Source organism: Pezoporus flaviventris, unplaced genomic scaffold (assembly GCF_033815535.1).
Source record: "Pezoporus flaviventris isolate CSIRO_AGI_PZ_B2104156 unplaced genomic scaffold, CSIRO_AGI_Pfla_v1 ptg000083l, whole genome shotgun sequence".
Classification (NCBI taxonomy): domain Eukaryota; kingdom Metazoa; phylum Chordata; class Aves; order Psittaciformes; family Psittacidae; genus Pezoporus; species Pezoporus flaviventris.
This window is the reverse complement of record NW_026892631.1, coordinates 5,191,781-5,210,455: the sequence shown is the minus strand read 5'-3', so window position 1 is coordinate 5,210,455 and position 18,675 is coordinate 5,191,781. Positions and strand designations below refer to the sequence as shown.

General features: G+C 47.2%; 1 protein-coding gene across 1 annotated transcript in view; it reads right to left on the bottom strand.

The window, feature by feature from the left end:
* GALNT14 (polypeptide N-acetylgalactosaminyltransferase 14) overlaps window positions 1-18,675 on the bottom strand; it is a 96,686-nt gene that overhangs the window by 36,860 nt on the left and 41,151 nt on the right. Inside the window, exon 3 of the mRNA XM_061475592.1 lies at window positions 5,551-5,649. Coding sequence (XP_061331576.1) covers window positions 5,551-5,649 — 99 coding nt within the window. The remainder of the gene's footprint in view (window positions 1-5,550; window positions 5,650-18,675) is intronic.

The window sequence follows — 18,675 nt, the reverse complement described above, 5'->3', positions numbered from 1 at the left end:
TGGGCAGGGATACTTTCCACTAGACCAGGTTGCTCCAAGCCCCATCCAGCCATCCCAAGAAAAAAATCAGCATCTGAAGTGTCAGAACCTATAATTAAAGCCAAGTAGTTAATTCTACTATGACAGATAATCACTGCCACTACCTGTAACACACTGTATTATATGGCACACGTGTACACATAATTTACGTACATCCCATAAAGCCCTCTTTCTTTATGTACAGGGCAGGTTCCCTTTTCTCCCAAGCAAGATAAACAACAGGGAGCATGGATGATGCTTATTAATGAAATATCTAGACCAGTGCAAAAGTCACCTTCTGGCTGAAGACTGGTATGGTTTTGGTCATCACCCAGAATACGGGTTGCTTTGTAGAAGTGACTGCGGACGTGAGTCCTTGGGACCCATGAACCCAGTAATTCTCTCTATGGCAACATACTGGGCCTTGTTAGGGATAAAAAACCATCTTTGGGAGTATAATAAACTAGCAAAAGGGACAAAGGTCACAATTACTGAAATCAGACCGAGCGCGCAGAGAGAAAATGCCCGCCAAAAAGAACTGCTTCAACAACCCAAAATGGCTAATTATGTAGGAAGAGAGGCATCACACCAAGAATAACCATAATGAGCTTTGATTACACTGCGGCTTTCGCATTTTATTCTTTCAAATACCCACCAAGCTCTTTGAAATTCAAGAGTTCTCTTATGTTAACATCAAAAGGTAAAAGCGCATGGAGGGCTCTGTACTCAGCCACCACGAGAGATGATTAGCAAATTAAGAAGAGAAAAAAAGTCCAGGGTTTAAGCAAAAAAGAAAGAAATAAAAAAATAGTCAGCACAAAGTGCTAATTATACAGTTTCTGCACAACACCTGGCTTGTTTTTGCTTCTTTAATCAGGCTCGTTTCAGTTATGGCACAGACTCTATATGGTACTGCTGCTGCCTAAGGAAGGAGGTGTGCGGCTTTGTCATTCCCCTTTCTCAGATGTGCGTGGATGCAGACATCTGCAAAGGGGAAGGTGTGAGGTGCTGGCTGTCTAGGACGTCACTTCTCTCACTTATAAGCACCAGAAAATGAAAGGCATGATACTCTCTCTGCTAATTAATGTTCTAAATATTTGATGTGGCATTCACAGCACTCGCATCAGGACTTTTGCCAAAGGATGTGTTTTGGTTTGTCAGCGAGAGGTGGATAATTAAGTTTCCTTATTCCTCCTCTGTGCTTCCCAGCCCAGCTGCAAGTTTGAAGAATAAATAAAGACCAGTGAGCAGAGTGAAAAGGACTGTCTCACCCTCTGCCTCCTACACTCCTCTCCTGCCCAGCCTGTGCCAGTGCTGACAGGCCACCATGCTTCCAACACCACCCAGCTGGAGAAAGTCACAGCATGGTGGTCACTGGTAGTCAGGAGCAGAGCATCACCCCTGCCTGCCTACCTGCAGTTCTGCCTCCCCCAGCCCTGCCTCCAGGGCAGGCAGTGTTTTTCTCCCTGCTGCTCCCAGGGATGCTTCCAGGGATGTAACAAACACCCAGCCTTGCTCCCTGCAGACCTCAGCAGCAGACAACACATGGCATCCAGCCCTGAAAGCACAACTGATCACCCAGTATTGGCCACATCTCGGCATGTGAGCATGCCGATGCCTGCAGAGAAGGGACAGCAAAGGAAAGGAGATGATATTTTCATAGGCAAGCTATGGAGTAGATCTCCCTACCAAATGGGTAATGAGATGGGGAGGCACTATTACCCATTACTGTCCCAGCATGCAGCCCAGCCAAGGTGAAGAGGAGTGCATCTTTCCCAGCCACACTGTTCCTCCTCCTCCTCCAGTGACTGCTATAGCCCTGGGGGCATCCTTAAGTTCTCCCTCTGGAGGAGCTGGGAAGCCAAAGCTGGGCAAGGAGCTGGTTTCCCTTCCTAAATCCATGCTAACACAAGATGGAAAAAAAAGAAAGAGGAAATTGTATTGCTCATTCTCTCCCTTGTCCTGCCTTCCCTCCTTAGGTTTACTCATTTGGTCCCCCTAGACGATTGAAGACTCTCATTGTCTCTAATGCACTGAGCCTTGGAGCTTGAAGTAGGTGAAACCAAGCCATGGGGGGGGGGGGTGTGTAAAAAACTTGCCCAAGGTAATTTGGAAAGGCTGAAACAACAACCCAATGGTAGTTTCTTCACTGTCTGCATAATAAGATAATCTCAAGAGCTACTTTGATATTCACCTTTTTGACCTCTTCTTTCATTTTCTATTTCCCTTTCTCATGACACCTATCCCTTATTTACCTGCACTATTGTATGTATTCACAAGCATAGTTATATCCACATTTATAAATGCTGACTACATCATCTGTAGACATTTGGGCATTCAACTAATATAGCTTCCCCCCCCCATCCTTTTTTTTCCAGCTGGCAAATGGTCAGAGAAAAGATTATGAAACTTAATTCATTATTCAACACAGTCCAGGAGCTTTACTCAATAGCTCTGATGATGCAAACTGCTCATAAACGAACCATCCCAAACGCTCCCAAAGTAACTTGTGTAAGGGGTGCTGTGGAGGCCTCATGCTTGTGCCTCTGCTTCATGGGTCAGAGCAATCACATCCTGACCAAGAGCCACATGCAACATACTGAGCCTGTAAAACAGCTCAGGTTTGATGCTCAGTGAGCGTTAAAGCTCTCAAGCACCTAGAAAAATGGTAGGAACAGCAAAATCCCTCCTGCTCCACATGTAAGTGGCCCCTTCTGCCAGAGCTGATCTCTTCCCCTGCTAACAGGTGCCTTCACCAGCATTTCCCTCTGCCACTCATCCACGGTGTCCTGTAAGACCAAGCAATGCCCCTTTGCCCAGTTTCTTGCTCCTGAATAAGAATATTCATTTTGCAATGAGGCTGGAAAACATGACTTACTGGAACTCAGGAAACCAGGTTTGCAACCCAAGATCTTATAGAATCATAGAACAGTTTGGGTTGGAAGGGATCTTCAAAGTCCAACCCCATGCAATGAGCAGGGACATCTTCAACTAGATCAGGTTGTTCAGAATCACACTCAGTCTGGCCTTGAATATCTCCAGGGACTGCACATCCACCACCAGCCACAGACAAATCACCTCTCTGTTCCTCAGACCATCTGTCACCTGGGTTATGGCAAGAGTGTGCTGTGGAGATGTACTGGGAAGAACAGGGTAGAGAATCCCATTTCACTCACTGCCATGCTAAATGTGCTTAGAGACACTTGGCCACACACTGCACCAAAAGGCACAAAGCAGTATCAGGAGGACAGAGGTTTTTTTCCAATGTCCATGGAAAATGATCCATGTTGTTACAGCCACCATGGGACGGAGTTATCTGGAAGATCTAATAAAACTAACCATTTTGCTAAATAAGGAGAGGGAAAAAACAGAGCAGTCAGAAGGCACAGCAAATTAACCTACACAGGCTGAAGAGGCAGATGAGCTCTCAGCTGGGTCCAAAAACAGTCAGAGAGGTGGCAATACATGCCCTATCGTGGCCAGAGAGAGGAGCAGAGTAGAAACCACATCACCAGCACAACTTGCCACCAAGGGCTGGTACCCCTATGGCTGGTTGGATCGAAAACAAGTTTATAAATACTGCATCCAGGAGGAAAACGTTGAACCCTGGCACCAGGAAGCCACTTCCAAACTGAGGACCAGAAAAAGTAGGATCAGCTCAGGAGAGCTCAGGTTCTTAGCCCAGGGAGAGGCAGGGGAGATAGCGACATCATGACAAGGTTGTCATCTCAGGTCCTCACTGCCTGGGCTTGCCCCTGCAGTGCAGCTCAATGGGATGTTCCGCAGTACTCTGTCACTGTCTAGAGATAAGCCTACAGGAAAGATGGCTCAGAAAGGGCCCCAGAGCTGGGGAACACCTCCCCACAGATAAAACATGGTTGTTGGAACTGCTGGAGCAGGTGAATTTTGAGGAACAGTGCATGGGGGCAAAGTTGTGGTGGAAATCGCATGCAACCAGGTACGGAAGGCAGCAGGGCCAACTAATGAAGTCAACCAAGAAGAGGAACAAGGAAGCAAGTCTTTTTATAGCTGGAAATCACACACTTCAGAGGATTATATCCTCTAGGAAGAAGGAAATATTCTAACTAACTTTGATTTTATTTTTAACTTTACCATTATTTTAGTGAACAACTGTTTAATGAAGCCAGATATGGGGGATCCAGGTATAAGAGCCATATCACAGGTCTAACATTTCTCATGTAACACTTGTAATGCCAGGACAGTCAAGTGCTAAGTTATGGAGAAATGAGATTAAAGTCCGACTCTGCACGTTACATGTTATAAGCATCCTGTATCTCAGGGGCAGAGTACTTGGCTTTGCCTTGCGACCTCCGTTACAATGGTAAACCTATGCAAGGCATTGTAAAGATAAAAGAGAAGGTCCAGGACGAAGGAGGTGGTACACAGCACTAAGCATCAGTGCTATGCACACCCAAAATCCATGCACTCTAGAGAGAGAAAGTGGTGACAGATTATTAAGCGTGAAGTGAAGGAGATGGGATTGGGCATGAAACCATAAAGTAAAGCAGGAATTCAATTTCAGGACTGTCAAAGTCACTTGTGGCACTGGGTGCATTCACCTGAGGAAGGATGCTGTTTTCAAGGAAGAGCCCGGTGAAAACCTGATGATGAATAGGGCACAGCTGAGACCTCCCCACTCCCTTCAGCCAGCAACACCAGTGCTACCACTACCAGCAATGGCAAATGGTCCCCGAGGCTGCCAGGGCTTAGCCAACAAGGCTTGCAGCAGAGCACAAACCTTCCCTACGTGAGCATGAGACACATCTCCAAAACACTTATTGAGGGCACAGAGTAGAAAGCACCCAAGCTCGCTGCAGAAGAACCCACCAGCAGAGACCTGTAGATAGACCCTCAAATGTGTAGTGGACACTTCACAATATCTTCCTACAAGAGAACTTGATTCAAGGCGCACATGGAGATTAAACACTGATTTCAAAAACCTGTGGTGAAAATTAAGTCTTTAGTCTATCCACTACAGCAAAACACAGCCAAGAACAAAGCAACAGATGAAGGAATGGCCACATGCCCAGAGCACTCCACCGTGTATCCAGAGGAGTACACAAAATGTCCTTGAATATCTAGCCTGCGTGTGCACCATTAGGGCTTCTCAATTAACAAGTCTTTCTGGCACTCGATGGGTCACTGGAGAAGCTCAAACGGCACTACCAGAGCAGACATCTGTGGAATAATAGCTGTCCCTAGAGGACTGGGAACAAATACAGCTGAGCACTGACACCCAGCTGATGTAAAACCTCTTATTCCAGGCTCTGTCTAATCTTCTGCTGCTCCCTCAAGAGTGTCCCATGCTAGTCCCTGCAAAGGGAACACAACTACTTACTTTCCTGAGCATCCCAATGTAAAACCTATATCTCAGAGACCAGCTTTCACGTAATCATCTGAGACCATAGCTGGTAGGTCTGATCCCATTGCTGCTGGGAGTGCAGACGCATTCTCCCTTTATTGACAAAAGCCCACTTCACCCTTCTTTAAGAGGAGACTGGGAGCTCTTACCTCCGAATCGTCCTTAGCAGGGTTGACCTGGCCTCATTGTGGAAGGTGATGATGACACTGGTGGATGGGAGGTCCTGGCGGTAGTGCAGTGTCGTACACCTGGAGAGGGACAAAGAGGAAAAGGATGCATGAATCCTTTCCGAAGGAGTCCAGAACCTGCCAGGTAAATCACTGAGGCTTGAAGCAGCAAGGAGCTTAGCTGTCATTAACAGGAAGGGAAGAGAAAGGAGGCACTCAGCTTGCAGCCCTTTAATGTTGCTTCCCAGCTAGCATACCTTCCTGGTGCCACCAGCCACCCCACCAAGAGGCAGTGGGAAGATAAAGGTCCTCCTTTTTCATATTAGCAAGGGCAATGCCACCTTAAGCAGATACTCCCCACTGACATTAGCAGAATGGGATCAGAAATGGGCCCTTCATGGCAAAAGTCAGGCATGGGTGATGTGCTTGCAAAAGGCCAGCTGCCTTGGTGGGTTTGTGAGCTTCCTGGGGCTTTAGGTGTCATCCCAGATGTACTGGTTTAGTGTGATGAGGTTTTGCTTCTTAAACTGAGGCAGGGGCCTAAGCACCCACCCAGCTGGTGCCACCAGCAGAGCTGAGAGCATCATTGCAGCTCCAGCTCCAAGTCACCTCACTCTTGCCTCCCGAGGCAGCAACTTCCACTAGCCAGCTGCAAGGTGAGTCAAGTCCTGCTCCTAGACTGATTGTTTCCTTATTCATTCTGTCTTAATAGCACAACCTGACAACAGGGAAAATTGGCATTTAACACTTTCCAAGCCAGCCTGCAGAAGGTGAGAAACCACTGCTGCAGCCACAGCCCCTGCTGCCTCATTCCAAGAGGAAACATAGACTCTGTAATTACTTTGACCTTTAGATGATAAAATTTGTGGTTTTTAAAGATCAAAGCCAGCATAATCCTACCTCAGGAAATCCATATACATCTCTTACAACTGTCCTGCTCTTTCCAGCTCCCTCTCAGTCCGTGCGATAGCCTTAAGATGACAGACCAGTGGCAGGAGGGCACCAGCCTGAGGAGCTCTCCATCCTAGCCATCATATCCCTTCCCATCCACATTCCACTTGCCTACTCTCATGTCACTGCCCAGGTGCTACCACTACCACCCTCAAGTGAAGCAGTGAAGAGGACTGAGAAACCCATCTTTCAACAAACTATCGCTTTTCTCCCCCGGAGCTCTGGACCACAGTATCTTCAAGGTGAAGTGATAATAGACAGAAACGTTAAGCTGGGGATGGAGAGGAGAAAGCAAGTAAGAGTAGCCAGATGTTGCTGGTTTATGACAGCAGCAAGGCACGTTGCACCTCAGAAATAACAAAATGCTTGAGGTATTCTTTTTAACAAGAATTTTTCACCTTTTCATTTTGAAATTGCATTTATGATTATTCACAAAGTGAACTTAATGAAAAGAAAGTGTGCAACAGGTGAAATGATTCCAAAGGTAAGAAAAAAATGACATCTGAGGTGGGACAAAATATTTGCAAGCTGAATCAGTTGCTGCTTTTCCTCACTGTTTCACTCAAAACCTTACCCAAATCCTGTCTCAACTTGACAAAGCAGATGTCTCACTACTACCTTGTACTTTCAGCATAGTTACCAACCCTAGAAATTCATTGCTGAACCAATTCTAATTCTAGGTGCATCCACAAAGGACACCAAAGTTGCACAGCTACTCCATATGCAGGAGGAAATTCAGTAACATTGCCCTGTGCGTCAACACCCTCATTCATCAAAGTTGCATCAGGGATGCTGTAAGTAGAGGGTTTCAGAATAACTAAGCAGCACCAGGTCATGCCCTGAGCTGCTCATCTGGGTCACTGTGCTCCCTTACATCATCTAATAACCAACTTCAGCTGAGCTTTCCCAGCACAATATGATGAGAAAGAAGCTGCTGCTGCTCTGTGCCTTTTTTTTGCCACGCTCAGCCTCAGATCTCGCTTGCTTTGTGGAGCTGCAGGGACAGACTACAACAATTGCTCTCCCTGAGCTATTTATACACCATTATCTCCTAACTGTTCGCAGATGCGCATCCTTCCACCCACTTCCAGCGCAACATCAGCAGGGGTGTCTGTGGAGCAAACAAGGGAAGTTATTTCTGGAAAAGAATGAAAGAGGGTGGAAAATACAAAGCTATCAATACTTTACTTATGCTATTACAATAGTTAAGGAGCCAATAATTAAGGCTGTAGTGGATGTGTGCTGTATCACCCACCAGAAGGAGTGCTGGGGATACCGCTTGCTGGTTGCCATGAAGGCTCCTCATGTGCTTTTGGAAGTCTAGGTTTCTGTGCACCAGCTCAGCCTACCCAGGCGATGTACATGTGGGAAACACTGAGATGTCATGTATAAGCACCTCCAGAGCTGGGTCACTGGCTCTGCAACTCATTCATTTCTGTAGCATCCCAAAGGTGGGATCCATGACTGCACTGCTGCTACAGAGCAGGCAGGGACACGGCTGCCCCCACAAGCCTTATTCACCTCTGCAGCTAGCACTGCACCAGAAGTGGGACTCACCTCTCCTAAAACCAGCCCAAAATGGGTTAGGCTGAGCTGCTGCGTCTGCCAGGGCTCCTCCAGGGTCCCTATGCGGCCCTGGCTCTGCCCTTGACAAGGATTTTATCCCTGGGCCCATCTTTCAGAAGCTATCCCAAAGTTTCCTATAGTTGGTCCCCGAGTTTTTTTTTTTCCTTCCTCTCTCAGTGTAACTGCAGCTAAACATCCTGCCTCCCCAGAAGGCAGATTTCAGCTTAAGTTGTTGACTACAAGTGTTTTTTTGGCACTTGCTTGGGTAATAAAACCCACAGCTTGGAAAAGCATTAAATCCAGCATGTCCAGAATTATTTTGTGTGACAATTACATCTGGGGTAATTTCAATTTAATACCTCACTGCAAGTGAAAATTGCAGCATGCAGCCCTAAAATTGCTGTAATAATGAAAATAAACCCGCTAAGAGCTGCCTGTGCTACCTCAGGCTGTCACTGGATAAACATTTTGTGCTGGTTATGGGATTTCATAGGTCACCCAATTGCCAACAAGAAAGAGAACAAAAACAACACCCACAACGTTTTCAGGAAACCAATGAAATCATGGGTTGTTTTTTTTTTTTTTAGATTGTTCAAAAAACCCCAAAAGTTAAAAAAAGGAATAACTGCACATTTGCAGTGCGTTGAAATTCACTGGCTAAAGTCGTTTCAAGTTTCATGCTTGGAAAGCTTGCAGCAAGACAGGGGAGCAAGCTTAGCACAGCGAGTGCTAGCAGGACCGCTGCTCTGCTGGCTCATAGCATCCAGGGAGGGCAAAAGAAGACAGAGCTTGGCTGGCCTGCCCTGAAGCTCCAGAGGGAGCATCCAGCCAAAGAGACAATTGTTCTGTCCTAGTGCAAGCCCAGAAGTCAAACTTCTCTCCAATGGGAAGTTTCACTTTTCTGTTTTAAGGTTATTCGCCTTCAAATTTGAAATTGTTTCAGAATCAGGAAAGTGTGAAAGGAGCATTTTGGATGCAGACACCTTCAGAATCACCCTTGGAAAGTCCCATCCTGAACTGGCCACTTGCTGTACTCCCTCCAGGGTGGAAGGCACAGCACATCTCATCTCCTTGTTCCCAATAATCCTGACCTCAGGGATAAATTACTGCACACCCATTTGTTGGGACAGGGAGCAGACGGCCAGAGCCCTTCACCCATCATAGGAATCACAAAGCCCTCCCACAAAGTCCCAACCTTTGAACATTCCAGTGGCCTCCGAAGTCTGTCACTCTTATTTCTTGGGTTGCTTCTGCCTTTGTGCTCCTGTTCAGCAAGGGTGTAGCCCACCCTGGGTGGCCTCTGCACACAGCCATCCCTGCATCCCTATAGGTCCTCCTCATGGGGCAATGCACACCCATTCCTAGGGGATTTCAACCCATTTTACATTTAAAATGGCAGATTTAACTCCTAGTGCCCCTCACCAAAGCAAAGAAACACTGCTACGCAGCACAATGGCAATGACTAACAGTGTGAACAGAGATGGACCCTGCTCCTCAGCACCTCCTGGTCCACCCCGGGCTCATACAGACTGTTTTCTCCTTGACACCATCACATGCCCACAGAGTTGCACCATGTCTCCTGACACCCACCTCTCACACTCACCCTCCCCTGTGCCCCATTAGCTTCCTCCAAGAGATGATTATCCTCATCCCGCTCCTCCTGCCAGGCTTCTGCTCATTCCTTTTCTCTGCTTCAACAGCCACCACTTGCCAGCAGCTCTGCTTTGAATTTTTAACATTCTCCATGAAGTCCAAACTCTCCCTCAACACAGCTCACCACTTCCAACCCGCTCTCTGCACTTTTAGTTTGAACAGCCAGCCTCATCAGACAGAGATACAGCATCTTTAAGCTCCCTCCTGGCTCTTCCCTTCCCTGTGGAAATAAGTGTGGGAGCAGTCTTGTCACCACACATCTAAACCAAGAGTGTTTGGGTTGGTCTGCATGCTGTGCGCTCAGAGGGCTCTCCCTTTCAGCTCAGAAGACAGGGACCTGCCATCAAGTTCAAACTTAAACAGGAGAGATTTAGGTTATGTATAAGGGAAAAGTTCTTTCCTGTGAGAGCACTGAGGAGCTGGCACAGGGTGCCCAGAGAAGCTGTGGCTGCCCCATCCCTGGCAGTGTTCAAGGCCAGGTTAGACAGGGCTTGAAGCACCCTGCTCTAGTGGAAGGTGTCCCTGCCTGTGGCAGGGGGTTGGAACTGGATGAGCTTTAAGCTCCCTTCCAACCCAAACCAGTCCGGGATTCTGTAAGAGCTCCAACTGCATTGCACCAGCAGGTTGCCTGGGCTCTGCATGCCTGCAGATGCAGTATACACCTTGGTCATACATCTCAGGATAACCTCTCAGGGTGACATAGCTCCCAGCCAGTGGGAAACCATTGTGCCTAAATGCTGTCTTTGAGCTGAAGCAAAATTACAGGTGACTTCCACGAAAATGCTCTAAAAATAGGGCCCCTGGGCATGTTGCAATTCAGAGCTGTAGAGCAATGTATGTGCCAGCTTGTATGGAAACTAATGCGTTCATGGAGCTTACTGCTGGACAGCACCTGACCTCTGGGTTACAGTCTGGCATTTATCCTAGCATTTTGCAGTTATCCATGCATTAAGCCCAATGACTTCTGTCTGACTGCAGAGTACCTTTCATAAAGTCATTACTTCATGCCCTCCAGGGATGGAAAACCTCAGGAGCACTGCTCATGTTACAGTCAATGCATCAGTCTTGTACAACAGTGTAAATGGGATACGACAGTTCAGTATTTGTGTGACTAGAGCACAGAGAGGGGTCAGTGGTCTTCTTCATGACATTCACCTCCCATTACAACCCTCAGCTCTTCTCAGCCAAGTTCTTCCTCAAGCCATCCCTCCTGCATGTTACCTCATGTCACTCAGCTCTCAGACACCTTCAAAGTCCTACTTTGTCTTCCCAAGCTTCCTAGTGGCCACCATCTCCTCCTCCTTCTTTGGGAATGCTTTGCCCCACCTCAGTCAGGATGAGGCTGCAAAACAGAGGGCTGACCATGGTCTGCCTTGCGGAACATCTCCAGTACCACTATGCACCACATGCACTGGCTGGCACCCAGGGCCATGCCAGGGGACAGATGTTAGCAGCAAATAGGCTGCTTGCACATCCTGCACTTGGGGCTGGGACAAAAACCTACTGAGAAAGCTCTGGGTTTTCCTCCATAACATCAAGAGCTTCAATGCTGACCACTCCACCAGGACACATCACAATCTGAATGTGAATGTCATAGCTCAGAGCACATACGTGACCTTTATAGCATGACAGGAAGAGCGGTGGCTGTAGAGATTGCCACCAGCTATAGGCCCTCTTGAGTCTATCCTGGTCCTGCAGTTCCACCTCAGCTGGCTGTGACCACAGGCAAGTGGGTGCTACCAAAACACCAAAAGGCCTAGAGCAAACTGAAGCTGAAAAACCAGCTGAAAAACTCCGGAAAGCAGCTATAACAAAAGGAAGTAAGAAGGGATGAAGAGTCAGATGTCAGCAGGCGATGCCACATGATTTCAGGGGATGCCAGCTCAGGTTTGCCTTGCCAAAAGTGAAAAACTACCCTTGAGAAAGGTCAATAGGATTTCTCTGTGCTAGTCTGGCGTGTGCCTTGGGTTTGTGTTCCCAAAAAGGGACTGGAAAACCCTGAGGGTGGCATGCAATAGCCACAGTGCCTGCTGGGGCCGGGAGAATGGTGGCCATCAAAAGAGAAATCCCCTGTTGAGCAGATGATCTGGGGGTGTGCAAGGGCTTAAGCGAGGGTGAGAAGACACATCTGCAACAAATACTCAGTGGTGGTTAACATCAGAGCTAACAAGGAATTATTTAGCAGGCTTTAACTAGACGTAATTGTATAAAACTGTAAGGAATACCATCAGGAAAACACTGCCAGGGCACTGAACCATTTCTGGCTGTAGAGCAGGCTCCAAGAGGAGCCTGTCCAAGTCCCCACCTCTCTCCTCCCCAGCACATGCTACCACAAAAATACCCGAAAACAGGCAAAAAAGAAAAGCCCTCCCAAGGGTAGAAGATGCAGCTGCTAATGAAAGAAGTCTTCTCAGCCTTCCATCGTCAATGTGCCACCATAAATGTGACGGTCACAGCTAGTGCTTGCCTGAAAGCTTCTGGAAATTGAAACAGTGCTATATTTGGCTAGTGCACAATTAGTATTTCCTCTAACTCACTGCTTCTTTCGGTCTCTTTCTTTCTTTTCCCTGCAAGATAGATATCTAAAAAATTAATCAAACAGCTAAATTCGAAGAAAGGGGGAAAAGCAAGACAGCAAAAATAACCCGACGTGCTGCTGCCTGCAAACCTCAAAACTGACATGATGATGCATTTATAATTCATTAAAGATTCGCTGGAGTTTTGTCTTTGAAAAAGGGGAGGGGAGGAAAAAAATGAACCTACTAAAAAGGAAGGAGAGAATAGCACGGCTGCATTTAAAAACAAGTTAAACCAGATTGTGTGTCTTGATTTTCAAAGCAGCTCATGAATAATTCAGTCTTCTAGGGCTCTCAACACAGACTCAGGGTCTGTCTTGCTTCTTGACTCCCCCCCCTCCCCTTACTTCTTCAGAACTGAGGCAAAAAGAAAAGAGCCAAGAGGAGTAAAAAAATAAAGAGACAACAAAAAAATAATAATAATAAAAAAAGAACTTTCCCTGGTTTCAGTAGAATTTTAAAATGTGGCCAGATTTCTGATGCCAGTTTCACTGCAACCAGAGCTGGCAGCAAAGGTTTTCACGTGGTGAAAGTCAAAGCAAAATCTGGCACCTTGCACCTTCCTGGAAAGCCATCAATCCTTTATTAAAGGTCTTTAGAAACCAGGACAACCTAAAACTATATCTCAGAGGGTCAGAACCACGGATGTAAAGATTCAGTAGGGAGGATGCTTTCTGACCAGAGCTTCCTTTCACCATGTGGCAAATCAAAGCAGATAAAGTCCCCATCCCACAACACCTCCTTAGTCATAACTGGAGAAGCACAAACTCAACCCCACGCTGTGATAGCTCAAAAACACTAAAGCATGTAGGGATCTGCAGCTCTTACAGCAAAAATCCACCCAAACGGCCCTGAAATATTTTCTGTGATCACCCTCCTTTTGCTACAGTTGACGGAACAGGATTTTAAGGTGCTGAGTAGCTGAAAAAAAAACCAAGAATTTGATATAAAAAACAGTGGCATGGCCTTAATTATCAATAGTAGTGAGCCTTGGAGAATTAGTTCCATCACTTGCTAATGCTTGACTTTGAATTCAGCCTACACAAACATACTGGGTCGATAGAAATACCGAGAGACACACAAAAGTTAAACAAACAACTTCATTCTATCAGAATTACTTGGGGCAAGTTATCAAAGTAATCGATGGCACGTAATAGCTATGAGACAAGTGGTCAATACATTACAGTGGTCAAAGGCAGAGGATGGCTCTAGCAGAGAGTGATCAATGGCACCCTTGGAATGCCGAAGCACTTGGTGATGAAGCGATGTCCATCATGAATCATCAGCAGGCCCCACCATGGTTGAGGTGGGCAAGGCATTGCTCCTTATGAAGGACACTGAGATAAGCAAGGCTTTCTCTTCCCTGTAAAAAGCCCAGGATCTTCCCTGTGCATTACGGGGAAGGAGGCATATGGATTTTAAAGAGAAGACCCCATGCTTCCATGGATTGACCAGTGTTTGCCCACCTCGAGGGCCACAGCTGGGACTGTGGTCAATCCTCGTCTATCAGAGACCCCCATCCCTCCCTCCAACAGGAGGAAGCTCTCTCCTCAGCTCAGTGACTGCCATGGCCTTCCCACGTCCTCCCACCAGTGGTTCCTGCAGCCGCTGACGCACGGTGCAGCATCACTTCCACTCCAGCACATCGTTTGTTCCAGAGGAGACCAATGTGCACTTTTCATCTGATACTCAAAATCACTTGCTTTTAAATACAGCCTGTCATCTCTAGGACTACAAGCAGCAAAAACATTTGAGATCTAAAGGGTTTTTTTTTTCTTTCCAGGATGAGAATAACAGATCCCTTTGGCCTTCATTTTTTTTGTATTTCGACTTTTAGATTCACTGAAAGCTTTGCTTTCAGTTTATCCTGAAGTTGTCATCTCCTGGCTTTTTCTTTTTCTTAAATAATCAAAGAACCAAAACACAGCCATTCATACAGCTCTGCTGAGCCCTGTTTGCCTGCACAGACCCCACATGCAGGGTCCAGAGACATGGCACTGACAACAGGGATGCAATCCAGGGTGTTTCCATCTTCAGCCTTTCAAACAAGAGCAGTGGTGCTGGTACCCAGCCATAGCTCACCTTGAGATGCAGTGGTTTGTCCTCAGGACACAGAAACTGGCAGGTCATTGTCTGGTATTAAATTCCAAGCCCTCCCTCCTCCCCATTGCCCATCATGACAGGGACATGCAAAAAGATCACCGTGCCACAGACAGATATCTGGGAAACCAGCTTTTATCTCCAGGTGAATGTGTCGCAAAAGTGGAGCTAATTAACTGGGGCTCTGGTTTTGAAAAAGGTTAATATTTTATCACATGTCTTCTGTCTTGAGGAATAATTAGGCCTGGCAGCACTAGCTCTGCTCTTTCCCAAGGGACTGAGCAAGAGACTGGAGGCTGGAGAGAGACACGTGGTACTGATGGAGAGACAGCATCTCAACTCTGGGCTAGCAGTACATCTAACCAGCAGTTACTTCTCAACACTGACCTTCTGCAGAATATTAACGGAGGCAAAGCCCTGCTCCAAAGCCTGTGCCTGTTCTGCTTGTCCTATTCTATGTCCACAAGTACAGGGGATGCTTCAAACCAAGGCGCTGTGATTCAGCCAAGAGCTTCACAGCTCTGGCACCAGAGCACTACTCCAAGTCCCTGCTTCTCCCCAGACACCGCTGCCAGTGCCAGCTCTGAGGTGTTCTGTTCCCTTGTTGCACCACTGCCCTAGCCTACACAAGAGGGAAATCCCAAGGGCTCTCCTAACTCTTCCATCCCAACCACAAACCTGTTCTCATGAGGGTAACCAACTACTGAAGCGAATTCCCATAGGGACTGCACAGAAGAAGTCCCCAGTGCCTGCACAGCAGTTCTCGTCTTGGAGTACAACGCACAACACTCCACAAGGCTACCAACAATAAGGCTGGAATGCAGATGGAGGAATTGGAAAAGGGCAAGGAAAGGGTCATTTAAGATTGACCCAAAACTATTTTGTGCATGCATTTTTCTTGGAGAAACGCAATATACAGTTAGATGGGGAAATTCCAAAATGAAATCAAAACTGTCTCATGGTGAAACAAAACAGAAATAACTTAGTGAAGGAAACCTAACATGGGGCAGGGGAGTGGGGAGGGGGACAGGGAAGAAAGGGTGGGTGTGGAAGCATTTTCAGCTTTTTTTTCCTCTCTGAAACAGCAATTTTTGGCAAGAAAAACATTAGTCCAAACAAAATAAAGGTGTCCTCCAAGGAAGGGACAGCTGGGATGGAAGCCGTGTCTGCTCCTGACTCAGCTCCTAGGACTCTTCCTGGGAGGATGCCTGTGCCATGCAAATGATGTCCCTACCCACTAGGAAGAGGCACTGTGGAGCTGGGACAAGGAACAACTTGGAGAAATAAATCACAGCAGCAGGACATTTAATATTATACCATGTTGTTTGCTGGAACAGTCCAGAGTCACCAGGAGCCAGGCTCCAAGACACCAAGATCCAATGAGCTCCTCAGGTCCCCACACTGCCAATCCTCTTTGCTCTGCAGACACCTTTAAGCCAAGAGCACAGCTCAGGAATGGTTTCTGCTCACTGTGCAGACAGGTGCTATAACTCACCCTCCTCATACAGCTCTTTCAGATACAACTACCTTTGCCCTTCAGGAAAGAAATGAGTAATACAGCCACTCAACTGACACATCCTCCTGCATTCAAAACACCCGCCTGTACATTTCCATCAGCTTCTCATGTGGTCTAGCTCCCTCCTCAACTGCTTCCCAAGAGCTGCCTTCACCCTCCTCAATCAAGACAAGCAGGACAGGGGAGGATAGCATTGAAAACCCACTGCTGCAGAGCAAGCGCTGTCACATTTGCCATTCCCTACAGCATCCACACAACCTGCCCTGCTCCTGAAGAAACACCCTCCTCCCCCTGCCCCAGCATCACTTCTCAGTACCACTTTCAATGAAACCCCCTCACACTGCTTTTTCTCTACACAGCCACTCCAGATACAAAACTGCAGGGACTCACAGCACTTTGGATCCTGTCCCCTCGGTGACCATGAGCATCCAGAACCTGTGACTCCAGGGCAACCCAGGATCAGCTGAGTAAAAAGCAGAGCAGAGCCACTCTGCTGACAGGGTAAGGAAGACATAGGACCTCCAAAACCAGCAGTGTGGGAGTCCTTTGACCTTGATGCAGTTACCCTGGTGGTAACAATCACCCATCGTCTCCATAAAGGAGGCGATGTTCACTGACTGGACCCACCGCCACCAGCTCCAGGGAGTGATTAAGCAGGGCTACAAGGGCAGAGCAGCATCACAGGCTGTCTCAGACATCAGAGCAAAATCTAGGGCTGGGTTGGGATCTCGGCACTTGGAAGTCTCTCTCCTCCCCAGGGAGGCTCAGGGATCACACTAAATCCCAGGACAAGCAACTGCAGAGCCAACATGGACCGTGGCAGGGGACCTGTCCCATCTGAGGAGGGAAGAACAGGCTCTTCAGGACAAGTGGATGTTGGTGTCACCGTCTGGCCATCACCCTATGACCTGAGGTCACCAAACATATCAGCATCACCGAAGCAGCAGCACAGATCCTTGCTTGTGACGCACATGGATGAAGGTTTTCAGTCACCTCAGCAGTCCTCCATCAGGGCAATAACACAGCAATACACAGATCTACTACTGACAACAATCAGTCCTGGAAAAGACGGCAGGCAGTAGGATTGGGAGGCTTTAGCAAACATGCTTCAATGTGCATTAACCCCTGCTCTCATTTAGATGTGCCCGTTATGAGTGCACAATTAGACCCATAGTGTCTGCAAGATAGGAGAGATGGGTAATGCAAGACTCAAGCAACTTCAAAGCCTGTTACACAGACACAGGCAACTGGGGGAGAAGAGCTATGACCTACGTGCGCTGCAATCGAGGTTGGTAAATTATGTCAGCTCTTACAAAATGCTGGGCCAAGCCAGAGAGGCAGGAGCCCCAGAGGGCTCAGTGGTTTCTGCAATGAGAGAAACCTGGGCTGATTTCATAGCTGACCCTGTTTCAAGCAGGAAGCTGCAGCAGAGACCTCCTGTGGTCCCTTCCAACTTGAATTATTCTCTGATTCTACAAAGTGCCTGTTTTTGATTAATAGCTGTCTTGCTTTCCTTGCTTAGCTGCCAACAACTGCAGATCTCAATACTCCTTGTTCTCTGTGCTACCTGAAAACAATCTCTCTGGGTTTTGATCGCATACCTGTTGCTTAAACCTCCTTGGAGTTTCAAATTCACCCAGAAGACTAAGTACAAAATGCCTCTGTGTGTGGCGAACACTCCAGATGGGCTGAATCTACAAAGTGCAGAACTGAGCTCTTTTGTGTGAAAGACTCGGATTTTGGCCCACCTATAGTCACAGATGGGTTAGGTTTAGCCAACAGGCACACAAAAGCCGGTGCTGGCCCAGAAGCAACAGGCAACAAACTGGCCATCAGAACCATGAGGTGTTGGTACAGCTGCTTGACAGGGGCTGGGAGGCCAAAATCACTAGTGTGTAGTAAGTGCACACCCGTACTCAAACTACACCTCACCCTTAAGTCTTTGGCCAGATGGGACCTTCCCAGTTTGCATCCTCTAACTTGTATTTTGGGCTTCATGCTTCAGTTCATCCAAAAGTTTCAGCTCTCCAGCAGCACAGAAGTCTAAACTGTGAGTGACAGCAGGTATAAACTCCAGCACAACCAATTGATAGTGGGTTTTGATAGTGGGAGCTCTGTACTAGGCCTTTTGTTAGCAGACAGCAAATTTTCCCAGCTAGAAAATGACTGTGCTGGTAACCAACCTGTATAACAAAGGTCTGAATTCCTGGAGGGGTGAAGAGCTTGGAAACAGGATAACTATGATGAGAAGAAATAACAATGAAAGTTCCCTAGAAAAAGAAAATAAATCCCAGCATCACATGGCAATTCCCTTTCATATAGATGGCATGTCTGGATCTTAAATGGTTGATCAGTGGTTGTCAATAGTGTGGAGAGCAAGCTAGCTGCCCAAAACTGTGTCTCTCACTGACTTTCAGCTGCCCAGCTGCAGTAATAGAAGATACAGAATATTAGATGCTTTCTCTCACATCACCAACCTGTCCTAGCTATTTCTATCATTGTCAAAGGGTTACCAGGTTGCACAGCAGAGGCATAAGCAATTCTCTCTCTCAAAACATTGCCCAGCCTGTGGAAGTTCCACAGGCCACAAAAGCCAGCTAATCAAAGGCAGAAACAAAACCTTGGCCAATACAGGCAGTCCTAGCTTATCCCCATGATGCACAGCCCCTGCTCTACTTGATGGACAGTTCTCATATCTTCATCCAGAGATCTCAGCCTAAGGAAGTGATGGAAAAACACAATGTA